General features: G+C 54.3%; 1 protein-coding gene across 1 annotated transcript; it reads left to right on the forward strand.

The window, feature by feature from the left end:
* The first annotated feature begins 4,830 nt into the window (after positions 1 to 4,830).
* On the forward strand, positions 4,831 to 14,936 carry HSP90AB1 (heat shock protein 90 alpha family class B member 1). The gene is given in 12 exon segments (NM_001287270.2): positions 4,831 to 4,906; positions 6,013 to 6,159; positions 7,152 to 7,358; positions 7,735 to 7,894; positions 8,263 to 8,396; positions 9,552 to 9,872; positions 10,408 to 10,573; positions 10,720 to 10,910; positions 11,280 to 11,427; positions 12,034 to 12,302; positions 12,919 to 13,252; positions 14,390 to 14,936. Coding segments are annotated over 11 exon segments (2,190 nt in total). The 5' UTR covers positions 4,831 to 4,906; the 3' UTR covers positions 14,503 to 14,936.
* The last annotated feature ends 282 nt before the right edge of the window (positions 14,937 to 15,218 follow it).

A 15,218-nucleotide genomic window follows, 5' to 3' on the forward strand; every position in this document is an offset into this window, starting at 1 on the left:
CTGCCTCAGGCTGGATCTTCCAGGTGCCCTGGGGCTGGGTCCTGGCCTCTAGCATCCTTGCAGAGCTCCAGCACATCATAAAGGTGGGATGACAAGGGGCTGCATCCCCCCCACCTCCGGGACAGCTCCTGCCTTGGCAGCATCCCACATCCAAGCAGCCTGTTCCCTCCCAATAGCTCGAGCTCAGAGCTGGGAGGAGGTGGGGGGAGGCTGTAACGTGCCAAGAGCACAGCCGCAGCTCCCCCATCTGTGATGCAGGCTCTTGCGCCTGCCCTGCATGTCATCCCTAGCTCTGGGGAGCTGGTCCTGGCCCAGAGCTCCTCCTGCCGGTGCTGCACAGCAGGCACTGGGCTCTTGCAGTAGCCGGCCGCGGCTTGCCCAGGAGCTCGCTGGGGGAGTGGCTGGGAGGGGGCAGGGCTCCTCCACGAGGGGGGAGGAGGAGGAGGCCTAGCAGGAAGCAAGTCATAGTTACAGCACAGGCTAGAACATCCGTCGTGCTCCTCCGCCAACAGCTCAGGAAATAGTCCCCCCCTCCCTTTACCCCGCAGGCTGCCTGCTCCTCCCGGCCCCCTGATGCACCAGTGACTCTGCAAATCCCAAGGAAGGCGGAAATGTGCCGAGCAAGCCTCAGCCAATGAAGCAAGGCAACCCACTCACCTCTGGGTGCATCACTTCCGCTCCTAGTGACTCTGCGCCCTCCCCCCACGTGTCTGTGACAGGCCCCCCCAGCAAACGCGCAAGCGGCCCCAAGGCATTCTGAGCCTCTGCTCCGCTGCTGTTGGCCAAGGGGCCTGCCTGCAAGGGCAGGTGCAAGAGGCACTTGGTACAGAAGTACCTGCGCCTGCCCTAGAGGCAGGACCCCCCCCCCCCCAGTTCTCCTGACAGGGTGTACAGCACAAAAGCAACTTCCCCCTCCAGGCTGAGGAAGGGAATTCATGGGGAAGGTTCCCTGAAAGCTGGTGGAGCCCTAGGGCTTTGGCAAGCCCTTTGGCTGCATCAGGGAGCTGGGGATGTTGGCTTTAGGGGCAGCCTGTGCAGCCCCAGGTCTTCAGGGTCCAGCACCAGGAAGCATCCCTCTAGAGCCCTGCAGTGCCCTCTGCAACTAAGGCTGCACTTCTCCATTGCAGGTTTGCCTTCAAATTAAGTGAGAAAGGCCATGTGGGGCCCACACACCACAGGCTGGCTTAGGCGACAAGGTTGGAGGCACCCAGGGGGCACCTGTCCCCCAGCTTGAAATACTTGGCAGAATACAGCAGGAGAGCAAGGAAGAGGAGTTGTATTTCTAGGCAGGGAATTAGCAGGGGAAGGTTACGTTCATGTTGTAAAACAACTTGCGCTCAGCAAGATGAGTCTGGCACCAACACAGGGTTTCAAGCTCCAGGCCTGGCAGGGGTTTCCGTTTTGGGGACCAAATTCACTGTGCTGCCCCAGGGAGTGGGGTGTCTGTTCCCAGCAGACAGAAGTGTTCAGTCCTTTGTTTTTTGCCTCTACAGCTAAAGGTACTTTTAAAATAAAATTAGTACAGAGCATACCTGAACCCAAAAGCTTGCTTAATTGTTTTCCAACTATTTAAGTTGGTCTAATAAAAGATATCAGATTTACCCAAAGAACCTTGTCTGCCTATGTCCTTAGACCAACACGACTACAACCTACACCCCTGTACAGAGCATACCTGGCATTTGTGAGGCTTTGGCATGATTTTGGGCACTCATATTTTACAACTAATCCTTAATTTAGAGAATGTGGGTGCTTGTATTTTATATCAAATCCTTAATTACTTGGCCTTGTCATTCACCCCCCCCCCCCGGAAGAAAGCAAAGGGCTTGTCTATATTAGCAATCTAATCTCTGGTTCTGTCTCTGCTCAGGCAGGGTGCACTCTATTTGACTAACTTCAGTGCCTGAGAAAAAAAAGGCTCGAGTTAAATGGTTGTAACCCCTTGGTGTGGTACCATTATAACAATGAATACTATGGTGAAGATGTTAATTATACCACTAGAAATGTTTTTCCAACACAAAGGATTCTTTTTTTTTCTGATGAGGTTAAATTGGTATAAACCCGGAGAGAAAACTGTGTCACTGTGTACCTTAAAAATGATATCATTACCCACTTGCTGCAAGTGTGGTGTAGATGCACTTGAACTGTTTACACTAGATTTTGAAAAATTATCAGCCTAGATTAAACTAGTTTGTGCTGAAGGTACCTACCTCTAAGAAGGTTTTGATCTGAGCTCAGTGGCTTCCAGGTAGTCACTTCCAGCAGTGCAAAAAGCTAAGTGTGGCTCATCCCTGAGGAGTGCAGTGATTATGGGGTACTCAGGGGAAAATGCATTGTTATGGCTTTCTGCCATTTGAACCTCTCCTGCATCTTCTGAATAATGAAACTGCTTCCCACAAAGGGGATAGGAAGATAATCCCCGTTCTTTTTCCATATGTGGAATATGAAGCCATAAGCTTGCACATCATCCCTGGGGTCTTTGAAGAAGCAGCTGAGGGTGTTTTGCCCTCTGTTACACCTTTTGTTCTGGAAAAAAGGAAAATGGAAGTAGGGGGTGCTCTGTAGGACACCTCACCTCTAAATGTACAGGGATAAGCTTCACTGCAGTGGGATCATTTTTTCTTTTCTTCTAACTAGGTACATACCCAGAGATTGCACTAATTTAGCTCTACCTGCTTCTAAGCTGGTATAATTGTGGCATCACAAAAATGCTGTGAAGACCAGCTCCAAATGCAACACCTTAACCCAGGCTGGGGAAACTGGAGCTCCCAGACCCAAACCTGGTGAGACAGTGCAGTTCCTGGGAGTAACTTCTTACCACGGCTTGCTCCATGGACCCCACAGGGCCCAGCATGGAGCACTACTGCCCAGGCTACAGGGACATGATCTCTTATGCTATCTCTCACTTCATGACCCTCACACACATTGTTGCAGGGCAGCACAGCTTCAACAGGGCAGATGGGGGTTATTCTGTTTGGAAGCATCCTAAGTGGTCAGCCAAGTGGTCAAAGCACTCTTACAGGAAGCACAAGATGTAGGTTTGAATCGCTTCCAGCTGAGAAGGGAGGTGAACCCAGGTCTCCTACTTTCCAAGGTGAGTGCTATAATCACTGGGTAAGAAGGCAAAAAAAGTGGGTGAGGGGGTATGGCGGCATTGCTTTGTCTAACTGTTTTTAAAAAGACAAATGAGCCCTGCTCAGCTCTAGGAGAAAAAGGGCACTTCCCATCCAGAGCTGGTTCCAGGCTACGGATGCCAAGTGGATGGCATCATCTGCAGCCTGGCTAAGGGGCTGGTTCCAGGAAGCTGCTGACTTGAGGATACTGATGTGATTCTGTTTCCAGACTTGTGTGCAAGGGCTCCTTGGTATCCCCTCCCCCCCCCCCCATGGGGTGCTGCTGCCCAGTGAGCCTCCCTCTGGGCTTGGGGTTTCATGCTGCAGGGCAGGCACCTACATGTTGGAGAATGGGTGCCTACCACCATGTCCCTAGGTCAGTTGTTCCAGCGGTTTATTTAGCTTCCTTCCAGTCTGAATAGGTCTAGCCTCCCCTTCCAGCCACTGAATCTCATTATCCTTTGGTCTGCTCGACTGAAGAGCTGTGCGCTACTGGAAATCTCTTCCCTGCATAGTCCTCAGTTGTAGGTGGAGACTGAGCTGGCTCTGAGTGCCCAGGCTTAGCATCCAGACCACTCATCATTGTTGCAGCCCTCTCCTCAACCCTTTTCATTTTCTCCGCATTCTTCTTCATTAGCATTTACACTCTGTGACCCAGAACATAACCACCTTTAAAGCTAGTCAGTACAGGCTCCAGTGAAGTTTTGTTTTCTATCACTGGGTGGGGGGTGGGTAGGAGGAGGAGAGAAGAGGGTTGTTATTAACATGATGCCATCTGGGATAAAGAAACCTATGGTCTCACCACAGCTACCATTCTATTAACTAAACCAGTGGGCTTTTCAAATAATAATAATAATATATCTATTGGACAAGACCTGCTGATCCAAGGCATGCTGGAGATGGGAGGTTCTTGGCAGTGGTGGTTGGAGCTGTGGTGCAAGGGCCTGTGGAAGGGCGATCTTTAGAAATCTTTGGGTAAGCAGTTGCTTGTGGTTGCCTGGACTCAATGCCACATAGATTGCCATGAGTTCGGCTAACAGGGTAGAGATGCACCATAGGCCCCCTGCTGCATGTTACCTATAGCATGCAATTATATCTGGTTAATCGCGCAAGAAGTGTAAAGTAATTATCACACCATAGTGTCCATGCAGCTATAGAGAGCCAACTGGCGGCAGAGTTAGCGTGTGAAAATGTGTAACAACTTTGTGGCTGGTTTCTATCCAGCTTTCATTTGAACATGTGGGCCCTTACAGACTAACTAAATCAGATATGTATATATAGAGAGAGAGATCAATAGAGAGAGATAGAGAGATGTCTGATTTAGTTAGTCTGTAAGGGCCCACATGTTCAAATGAAAGCTGGCTCTTTCTCTACATCTAGCATAAGCTTTCCTGAACCGGAGCTCACTTAATTAGACACAGTTAATCAGGCTGGAAAGCTCGTCCTCTCCATATAGCCCACGGGAAGCAGCTCCACATGCTTTCTGCCCCGGTTCAGGCTAGCCCGGCTGGCGGGCATGCCCTCCGCTGAAGGATGAGCTCCCTCACGGCTCAGTCTCGAGGGGACATCAGCGCCCAGCCCCCGAATGGCGGGAGAGGGGGGGTGCCGAGCACGGACCTCGCTCGCCGGGCGGCAGGAGCCCCTTTAAGGCGGAGGGAGCCGGGGGCCGGGCCGGCCGGGTGCAGCCCCTATATAGGGCGGGCGGGGGCGGCCGCGCGCTCTCTCCGGCGCTTCAACCAGACGCCAGGCCCAAGCCGGTGCTCCCCGCTCCCGCCAGCCCAGCCCAGCCCAGCACGGTACGAGGTCCCACCCCAGCGGCCGCGGCACGGGGGGGGCTCCGCCTGCGCCCCCCGCCCTCCCCCGGGGCCGCCCCGGCCCGGCTGCGGCCTCCCACGTGTCCCCTCCCGCCCTGGGCGCCGCGCTCTGCTGGGGGCTGTGTCCGCTCCCAGCGGCCTGCCCCGTGGATGCTGCCCTGGGGGTCCCGTGTGTCTGCTCCCTCCCCCACGTTTTAGTAGCCTCCTCCGAGATGGGTGAAGGCTCCCCAGGCATCCCTTCGACTGCCATGTGGGCTGCCCCGGGGTGGCTGGGGGGGGCTCCGGTGTGTCCGCTCCCTCCCCCATGTTTTATCTGCCTGGCCTGAGACGGGGGAGCCCCCCCGCCCTCATCTGGGCTGTCCCCTTCCCCACGTCATGGGCCTGGCCTCAGAGGGGTGAAACGTCCCTATACGTCTCCTCGCCTTCCAGCTGGGCTGGGCTGGCTGGTGGGGGTAGCATGTGGCTGTGCGTCCGCTCCCTCCCAGACTTACCGTTGGCCTGCCCGGAGATGGGCAGGAGGTTCCCCGTGTGTCCCCTTCCATCTGGGCTGCCCTGGGATGGTTGGAGGGGTTTTGTGTGTCTGCTCCCTCCTGCACCTTCCATCAGCCTCCCCTGAGATGGGCCGACGGTTCCCCAGCCATCCCCTTGCCTTCCTAGACTCCATGTGGGATGGCTGGGGGGCAGTCCAGCATGCCTGCTCCCTTCCTCACGTTTTACCTGCCTGCCCTGAGATGGGTGGACGGTTCCCTGTGCATCCCCTCCCTTTCCCACCTTCTATCTGGGCCTGCCCCAGGATGGCTGGGGGGTTCCTGCATGTCTGCTTCCTCCTACATTTTCCATCGGCCTGCCCCTAAATAGGTAGAAGGTTCCCTGTGTGTCCCCACCTTCTATCTGGGCTACCCGGGATGGATGGGGGGTTCCTGTGTGTCCCTTTCCCTTCCCTGCATTCCATCAGCCTGCCCTGAGATGGGTGTGAGGTTTCCTGTGGATCCCCTTCCCTTCCCCAGGTTCCACCTAGGCTACCCTGGGATGGGTGGAGGGTTCCCTGGTGTCCCCTCCTTGAGCTGACAGTGTTGCCTGCTTTGCAGATGCCTGAGGAAATCCAACATGGGGAGGAGGAGGTGGAGACATTTGCCTTCCAGGCTGAAATCGCACAACTCATGTCCCTCATCATCAACACCTTCTACTCCAACAAAGAGATCTTTCTGCGGGAGCTCATCTCCAATGCCTCTGATGTGAGCCTAAGGGCAAGGGCAAGGTGGGGGTGGCTCACCCCTACTCTGAGCCCCTGGGCATCAGCATGGCCAAGCCCAGTGCTGATCTACAGCCTGTGCCTGTTTCTAATAATTCTGCTGATTATTTGTGCTGCTGAGGCCTTGGGAGAAGCAGGGTGGTGCCCTAAGGGCCTTGGGATATGTCTCAACCTTGCCTGTCTCTCAAGGAGGCCATGCTGGGGGCACCTATCTTTGTGAAGAGTAAAGAAACACCTGCTGGGAGTAATCCTCCAAGGAGCTGAGGCTTCAGGCATTGTTGAGTGTGGATTGTCTGGGAATGGCGGGGGTCCCCTTCTTGGTCTGGAGCAGTAGAACTGGCACATGCAGGGCCTGGCATGCCCAGGCAGAAGGCCGGACCTGACAGTGGTTGTGCCTCTATCCCAGTGATTCTCCACTGTGGTGCTGTGGGAGTGGTGTTGTGTGCAAACACCTGCCCATGGTTCATGAGAGAAACCCAGAGATTTTGCCCCAAAGTGGCCAAACCCTCCTGCCCTGTTGCAGCCTGAGATCTTCACAGCAGAATTGCTCTATTATTTTTCCATGGTTGAGAGAAGAATGAAAGCTCAGAGCTGGCATTTTTCAAGGGGGACCTTGAGCCTAAGGAGGGGTGTCTTGGGCCTAAAAAGAGGGTTGAGAACCACTGCTCTATCCTGTGAAAGGAGATTGGCATGGAGTTATTTGGGGGTGCCTGGTGGTTTCCAGGCATTTCCCCAGTGGTGTATATGGTACACAAAGGGGACAGCAGCTGCTGCACCTGTCTTGGACTGGGCACTGTTCTCAGCACTGGATGGTTTGATCAGGCTTGTGGGTCCTCTGCCCAGGTGTTGCTGTCTCAAAAAGAAGGGTTTGTGGGCCTCCCTGTATAGAGCTGTATGGAGCTGGAAAGGGTACAGGGCTCATGGAGTGAATGAATCCTGGGTGGGGAGGCCATGCTAACTCTCCTTTCTCCTTAGGCTCTGGACAAGATCCGCTATGAGAGCCTGACAGACCCTTCAAAACTGGAGAGCGGCAAGGAACTGAAGATCGACATCATCCCGAACCCTCAGGAGCGTACCCTTACCCTGGTGGACACAGGCATTGGGATGACTAAAGCTGACCTCATCAATAACCTGGGCACAATTGCCAAGTCTGGTACCAAAGCCTTCATGGAGGCCTTGCAGGTGAGTGGCTTCCAGCTTGGGCACAGGTGGAGATGCATCCTTCAGGGGGCCTAGGCATCTATGGGGCTTGTGCCCTTCCAGAGCCTTGCAGACTTTGGCCAGGAGGAAGCTCTGATGCACAGTGTGTGGTTGGGGGATGCCCCCCCCACCTTAGCCTTATGCCCTCCCAGGGAGACTTCCCTGGTGCTGGTGGCCTATGTGCCTCCTGTTCAGGGGTGAGCTGATAGTCTCTGCCCCACCCTGTGTGCACGTGTTCTAGATAGGCATGCTGGCCCTTGGACTGAATCCCTGTCATTGGGACATGGCTTGCTGCACTCCAGGCATCCCCTGTCTCTGGTCTGCTGCCCTCCTCACCCCTTTCCCTTCCCCCTTGTAGGCTGGTGCGGACATCTCCATGATTGGGCAGTTTGGCGTGGGCTTCTACTCTGCTTATCTGGTGGCTGAGAAGGTGATGGTCATCACCAAGCACAACGATGATGAGCAGTATGCCTGGGAGTCAGCAGCTGGAGGCTCCTTCACCGTCCGAACTGATCATGGTATGTACCATGGGCAGAGGCCAGCAGGGAGCCAGCCACGTTCCTTTCACCATGTCTGCCAGGATAGGGCCCCTAGCAGGGTTTGGTGGGGACACTCTGGTGTGTTGGGGAGAGAAGAGGTCCCGGTCTAGTGGTTCATGATCACCATGCCTGGTGCAGCATCTCTTACCAGGACCAGTTGTTACTGTGGCTACGGCCTCTCTGTTCATGGTTGGGTTCCTGCCTTGATCCTCACACTGGTGGAGCACAGAGTTGACTAGATTGAGGCCCTGGCAGAGGCCTTGCCTCTAGACCAGCTTCCTCTTCCCAGTGATCTTTCTGCAGTGCCTACAGTCAGTAACACTGCTGCCTCTCTCGCCACCTTGCAGGTGAGCCCATTGGGCGTGGCACCAAGGTGATCCTTCACCTGAAGGAAGACCAGACAGAGTACCTGGAGGAGCGCCGTGTCAAGGAGGTGGTGAAGAAGCACTCACAGTTCATCGGCTACCCCATCACCCTCTTTGTATGTATGCAAAGGACAGTGGGGATCCTTGGGAAGGGCAGGTGGAGCATGTGGGGATGGGAGTGTGGAGAAGATGGCACACTCCAACTTGAGTCTTCCCAGCCACATGCCTAGTGTCTGTGATGGTTTTGATCAGAAGTTTAGGGAAAGGACTTTGGCTCTGTCTGCTGCTGCAGTAGGAGAAAAAGGTTTTATTTAAATTTTTATTTTACTGAAACTTTGGGGGCTAGACTGAACCAGATCTCTTGTGGACTTGGCTGTTAGTTGGTATTTATATCCTTATGAAAGTAAAAGGGAGGGTTTCTTACCTCCTTTTCCCTCCCCATTGTGGAATGCTGTTCAACACTCCTAGTTCTTCTTTACCTTAGTTTATGGTTTTCTCTGACAAAGCTGTTGTGTTTTTACAACTTGTCTAAGCATCATAACAAAAATATATCTGTTAGAGTAAAATAACATCTAATACATTTGGTTATATCAATTACTATAAGCTAAAGTTATGAAATGGTATATCTAAATTATTTAATGTATGGTCTTCCCTTACAATTTCTCTTTTTAGGCCTTGTGCTCTGTTTAATTGTATCTCGTTACTGTTTTAGTTAGATATGAGGATGGCTTCCTTTACTTTGACCAAGCTAGTTATCTCACCTGCAAAGGTTTATGCTACAGTTACTCCAGAAACAGGCTTTGGGGCCTTCTGCTTAGCCACACTTCTGCAGCCTGGCCTAGGCCCCTTGAAAATGGCCAAGGCTGACAACAGTTCCTGTCTTTGAGGTCTCTGCAGGGATGTAGACAGTGGCCTACCCCATTTGGTCAGGGTTGGGCTGAGACACTGCAGTACCCTCCCCAAACATGGGCCTCCTTCCTATTGCACGAGCAATTGGAGACCTCACCAGCTGCTGGTAGCTGCAAGTCCTCTGTTCTCCCAGTGGGGCCAGACAGCCGAAGACTACAGACATGCACTGAGCCTGCATTTCATATGCTGTGCCCCAGTGCTGGGTTCATCTGTGCCATTACCCATTCCAGCTGCAAGTTCCTTCCCCATGGCCCCGGGGCAATGGGGTATTTGTTTGCTGCTACCAATTTTCCCCATGGGGAGGAGGCCCAGGGGGTGGCAGGTGCCCTGGCTCTGACTCTTCTTGCTCCTCCACTTGGCAGCTGGAGAAGGAGCGAGAGAAGGAGATCAGTGATGATGAGGCAGAGGAGGAGAAAGCGGAGAAGGAGGAAGAGGAGGAGCCTGCTTCTAAGGACGAGGAGAAGCCCAAGATTGAGGACGTGGGCTCTGAGGAGGAGGAGGAAGAGGGAGACAAAGGGAAGAAGAAAAAGACCAAGAAAATCAAGGAGAAGTATATTGACCAGGAAGAACTGAACAAGACCAAGCCCATCTGGACCCGCAACCCTGATGACATCACCCAGGAGGAGTATGGCGAGTTTTACAAGAGCCTCACCAATGACTGGGAGGACCACCTGGCTGTCAAGGTGAGGGTAGGGCTGGCTGGGAGGGAGCCCAGAGGCTCCTCCTGCTACTCAATGGAATAGGAAATGAGGCTCAGTGCACCCCTATCATAGCTGGGCCCCAATGGAGGAAGCAGCGTGGGGGGGGTTCCAAATGGCCCAGCTGGGGTCCATCAAGAGGGCGGCTCTGCCACATGTGCCCATTTGAGCTGCTTTTGTGGGTGGGGGCATGCTGACTCATTGAACTACATGACTCTTGCTCCCAGTCCCTTCTGTTACGCTGGGCATCCAGAAAGGCCTGGACATTGCCCTATGGCACAAGCCTTTGGGGTAGCAGTCTTGGCCAGTACCCTCTGGAGCAATGGGAGTGGGTGGTCCTGAGCTGGAGATGGAGAGAGTCCAATGCTAGGGGTCTCACCTGCCTAATGCACCAAGAAGGGCTTGCTCCAGGCAGCCTCTCAGGCCTTCAGAGGTGCCTGGAACTAGTGCTGGGTGGTGTGTATGTGTGCATGTGTCGGAGAGATGTGTGAAGGGAGGTGCATTCCTCTCCCCTCTGCAGCACTTCTCTGTGGAGGGGCAGCTAGAGTTCCGGGCGCTTCTCTTCATCCCGCGCCGTGCCCCCTTTGACCTCTTTGAGAACAAGAAGAAGAAGAACAACATCAAGCTGTATGTGAGGCGTGTTTTCATCATGGATAGCTGTGACGAGCTCATTCCCGAGTACCTGAGTAAGAGCTGGTGTCTGGGTGCAGCTTGCAGCAAAGCATGCATGGGGTTTCTTCATGTTACCTCTGCTGTGCGAGGGGTGGGTGTACCTCCGGACCACTTCTCCCCCAGCCATACTGACTAGCTCCTTGCTGTCTTTCTTTTGCAGACTTCATCCGGGGCGTGGTGGATTCAGAGGACCTGCCCTTGAACATCTCCCGTGAGATGCTACAGCAGAGCAAGATCCTCAAAGTGATCCGCAAGAACATCGTCAAGAAGTGCCTGGAGCTCTTCTCGGAGCTGGCTGAGGACAAGGAGAGCTACAAGAAGTTCTATGAGGCCTTCTCCAAGAACCTCAAGGTGAGACTTGGCTTATCCAGTGCCTGGGGCAGGTGGGGCCTCTTACTGCCCATGATTCACCTCCTTCTCCAGCCTGTCAGAGGGCATGGCTTGTGGTCTGTTCTCTGAGTGGCATCGTGACACAGACCTCTGTCTAGGAGCATGTTGGAGCAGAGGGGCCTTGACTGTTGTGTGTTGCTGATGGAGCTGACTACTTTAGGGTGCTTGTGGGGGCTGCTGGGACTCCCTCACCACATCTGTCCCCAGACTGAGGTGTGGAAGTCCTTGGGTGTGGGAGTTGGGGCAGGGGGTAGAGGAGGGGCAAGATTTCAGCTCCAAAGGCTGGAGAGTCGCTTCTTGGGGGCTGCACGTCCTCTCCTCTGCCCCCAGCTCGGGATCCATGAGGACTCTGCCAACCGGAAGCGCCTGTCAGAGCTGCTGCGCTACCACACGTCTCAGTCAGGTGACGAGATGACCTCGCTCTCAGAGTACGTGTCTCGCATGAAGGAGACGCAGAAGAGCATCTATTACATCACAGGTAAGTGCCATCTACCTGATGAGCCACACCTACTCACACATCTGCCCTGCCAATCAGTCATGTGCACTGCCTGGTGGACCTAACCTCCCTTAACCCGCTCACCCACAGAGAAGGGACGAGGGTGTATCCTTAGCCTAGCAGGATTCCTTGTTATTAATGCAACATTCAGAGGTTTATGTTGACTGAGAGACTCTTCCGCTTCCCCAGAATGGTGTTCCCTGAAGCGGATGGTCCTGAGAGACCTTTGTGTATTGCTTCCAGGAAGCACAGTGGACAGCAGGGTCCTATCCAGGGGCTTGTGACTGGGAGGTCTCTCTGGGGAGCCTTTGTCCCAGGAATTTAGATGTGGGTGCACTCAAGTTGGGACTGCAGCCTGTCTTGTAAACAAAGAGGCTTGTTAATAGAGTGCTTTGGCTCCCTGGCAGGGAATTGGGTGTGGGAGTCCCATGGTCTCTGTTCTGCCAAGGGCCGGGCGCTGTCTGTAGTCCTTCAGGGGCCAGGAAACTCCTGTAATTGGGCTTCAGCTGAGACATGGCCCCTGAGCAGGGGATGCTCCAGCCAGCTGCACTCCTTCAGATTGGTGATTCTTTCTTTCACCTGGTGCAGGGGAGAGCAAGGAGCAGGTGGCAAACTCAGCCTTTGTGGAGCGTGTACGGAAGCGCGGCTTTGAGGTGGTGTACATGACCGAGCCCATCGATGAGTACTGTGTGCAGCAGCTCAAGGAGTTTGATGGGAAGAGCCTGGTATCAGTCACAAAGGAGGGGCTGGAGCTGCCTGAGGATGAGGAGGAGAAGAGGAAGATGGAGGAGAGCAAGGCCAAGTTTGAGAGCCTCTGCAAACTCATGAAGGAGATCCTGGACAAGAAGGTGGAGAAGGTAAGGTTGAGGGGAGAAGCCTGGCTTGGGACTGGGTCCCAGGCTGCTATGAGAGAGGGGTCAGAGGGAGAAAACTGCGCCCCCTGAATGCAGGTGGGGGCTGGGCCCTGGCTCAGTGCATGCTTCTGATGTCCCTCATCTCCAACAGAGGAGCCGCTAAAGGAGACTGAAGGTCCCAACATGCACTGCACCATCTTGCTCTAAGCAGCCAGGCTGCGGGCGAGGGGCACTGGCCCAAATATGTGCATTTCTGGGAGCGGGTAAGTGTAGAAATGAGTATGGAGTGCTACAGGGCTGGCAGAGCTGCCTGTGCTGTCCCAGACGGCGCCTCAAACTGGATGAAGGTTCCCTACCCCTTTTGCCACTGGCTCCTCCATAAAGAAGTGGTGGTGATCCAGTGATTGTACGTGCAAGGAGCTGGGCTGTGGAGGGCATCTGTGCCTCTTTTGACAGCCAGGACTCGACTGTAGTCCTTGCAGGTCATCACTACGGGTGTTGCCAGCTGTGCTTAATGTGAATGCTGGAGCCTCAGCAGGGTTGTGACCAGGGCCAGTCAGATGCATGCTGACCCCTGCTTGGTCACCTCCCAAGTGGTTAACACTCCATACCTCACCAGGTAACCATTTCGAACCGGCTGGTCTCATCTCCCTGCTGCATTGTCACCAGCACCTATGGGTGGACGGCTAATATGGAGCGCATCATGAAGGCTCAGGCCCTGCGGGACAACTCCACCATGGGCTACATGATGGCTAAGAAACACCTGGAGATCAATCCCGACCACCCCATTGTGGAGACGCTACGCCAGAAGGCTGAGGCTGACAAGAATGACAAGGCTGTCAAAGACCTGGTGGTGCTGCTCTTTGAGACGGCCCTGCTGTCTTCCGGCTTTTCCCTGGAAGACCCCCAGACCCACTCCAACCGCATCTACAGGATGATCAAGCTGGGGCTGGGTAAGTGTGCCAGCCAGGGTGCTGTGGCGCTCTTAGCTGACCCTAAGGAAGGAGGTGCTTTTTCCATCCCCTCAGCACTGGGAATTCAAGGATCCTGACCTCAGCAGCAAGCCCCAAAGGTGGGAGTTGGGACACATTGGGTTTTGTTGGTCTAGCACAGTGGGGGCCAACTTTTCAGGCAGGTTGTTACAAATTAAGGTGTGCCATGCCAGTCCCCTTCCCTTGCTCGATCTGCTCTGCTTTTTGTTCCCTCCCTGATCATCTATGCCACATACAGAGGCTGCCTGAGGCACTTGTGTTGCAGGTTTGCTACCCCTGGTCTAGCAGGTCTCCTTGGGGCAGAGTAGTAGCTCCATGTCTTGCCCCAGGGGCACCTCTCCTGGAGCTCTCACCTTTCCCTCCATTCCTAGACAAAATAGAGATTCTGGAGGGGGGCACTGTTTCCCATCCTGGCTCAGTGCTGCAGATGGGAGGGTGAGGGATGCAGAGCGCATCTTTTTATGTGGAGGCGGCAGTGTGTGCCAGTCGAAAGCAGACATGTCCTACTCAGGCAGGGGGGATTGGCTTTGTCCTGTACTGGCTGGAGTAGTCTGTAAGTGGCTTAAGGTGCCAGGGCCTGGACATAAGACCAGACTGAAAAGTCAGTGGCACATGATGGCATTGTGAGGGTAGAGCTGGTTTGAAAATGCAGGTCTTTAGAGGGGTTTTCTAAGTGGAAGACATTTAGTTTTGAAGAGGAAAAGGTGAAAGCCAGAATCTTTCTGCCAGTAACACAGTGAGTCTGAAATGTGCCTGCCAGAGCCCCAGGGGAGCTGTAGATATCCCGTGTCCCTGTACCCTAGAGGCTGAATAAACTCCTAGCAGAGTGCTGCGTTTTGGGAGATTTTAGCTCCCTGTCATAAAGGAGTGGGGTGGGGGGCACTCTGGAATGCCCTCAGTGAGCTGTTGGAATTGCAAACGTTTTCAGGCTCTTTAGCAAGTGCAAGAGTTTCCTTGAAAAGTGGCCTCTTGCTCTGAGTTGTCCAACCAAAAACATGGGGCCAGGGGGAGGGTCTTCCAGTACAACTGGTTTGAGACCAGCGGGGCTAAACTCAAATCCCCATAGTGACCTGCCTATGTCTTCACCCCCTAATCCAGGTATTGATGAGGAGGAGGTGGCAGCTGCAGAGGAGCCCAGCGCAGCCGTGTCTGATGAAATCCCCCCTCTTGAGGGGGAAGAAGATGCATCTCGCATGGAGGAGGTGGACTAAAGCATGTGTGGGAAAGGTTTTCCAGCTCCCACAGGGTCCCCACTTCCTCTGACTGCTGTTGGGAAATGGGGGCCCATAGCTACTACTGACTGTAGCACCCTTAGTGGTGGTCTCACTTGTTCCCTCTGGTCAGTAGTGGGTGAAGTGGGGTTTTCCAGGCCCGCCTGGTCTGTCCTCTGTCTTTCTGCTTGTGTAGAAACAGCTGCTTGGGGTGGGGGTGTGGATGGGCCCTGACCTCATGCCACTGCTGGGCACCACACTCACCCCTCCCTGCCTAGGGTAGACACTGAGCCTCTCCCAGGCACAGCAGGGAACTCAGCCCCAACCTCTCAGCAGTTGCTCACCCACCCTCCCACCTCCCTGGGGTAGGATGTTGTATTTGGTTTGCTGTTTTGTATTTTGTTCTAGTGGAATTAAAGTCTCCAAGAACATGACTCACATGGAGTGGGTGCCTTGTCTTTGCCAGCCCCACCCCACAGAGCAGGAGGTCTGGTGTTGCCCAGATGGGAATGACCAGGGGAAGCTTGGGAATCAGCAGGAAGCTGTGGGGGTGGGGTGGGGTGGGGCTGGAGTAGTGGCTGGCAGGGGGAGGGTAGGTATATGACCTTGCAGTAAAGTGCAGGGATATGTGCCCTGTAAGAGACAAGGGCAGCAGGCAACTCCGCCCTGTCCAAGACCCCCAAGGACAGGGGTCAGTAATGTTTTTGGGCAGTGTC

This window comes from Alligator mississippiensis, chromosome 1, assembly GCF_030867095.1.
Source record: "Alligator mississippiensis isolate rAllMis1 chromosome 1, rAllMis1, whole genome shotgun sequence".
In the NCBI taxonomy this organism is placed as follows: Eukaryota; Metazoa; Chordata; order Crocodylia; family Alligatoridae; genus Alligator; species Alligator mississippiensis.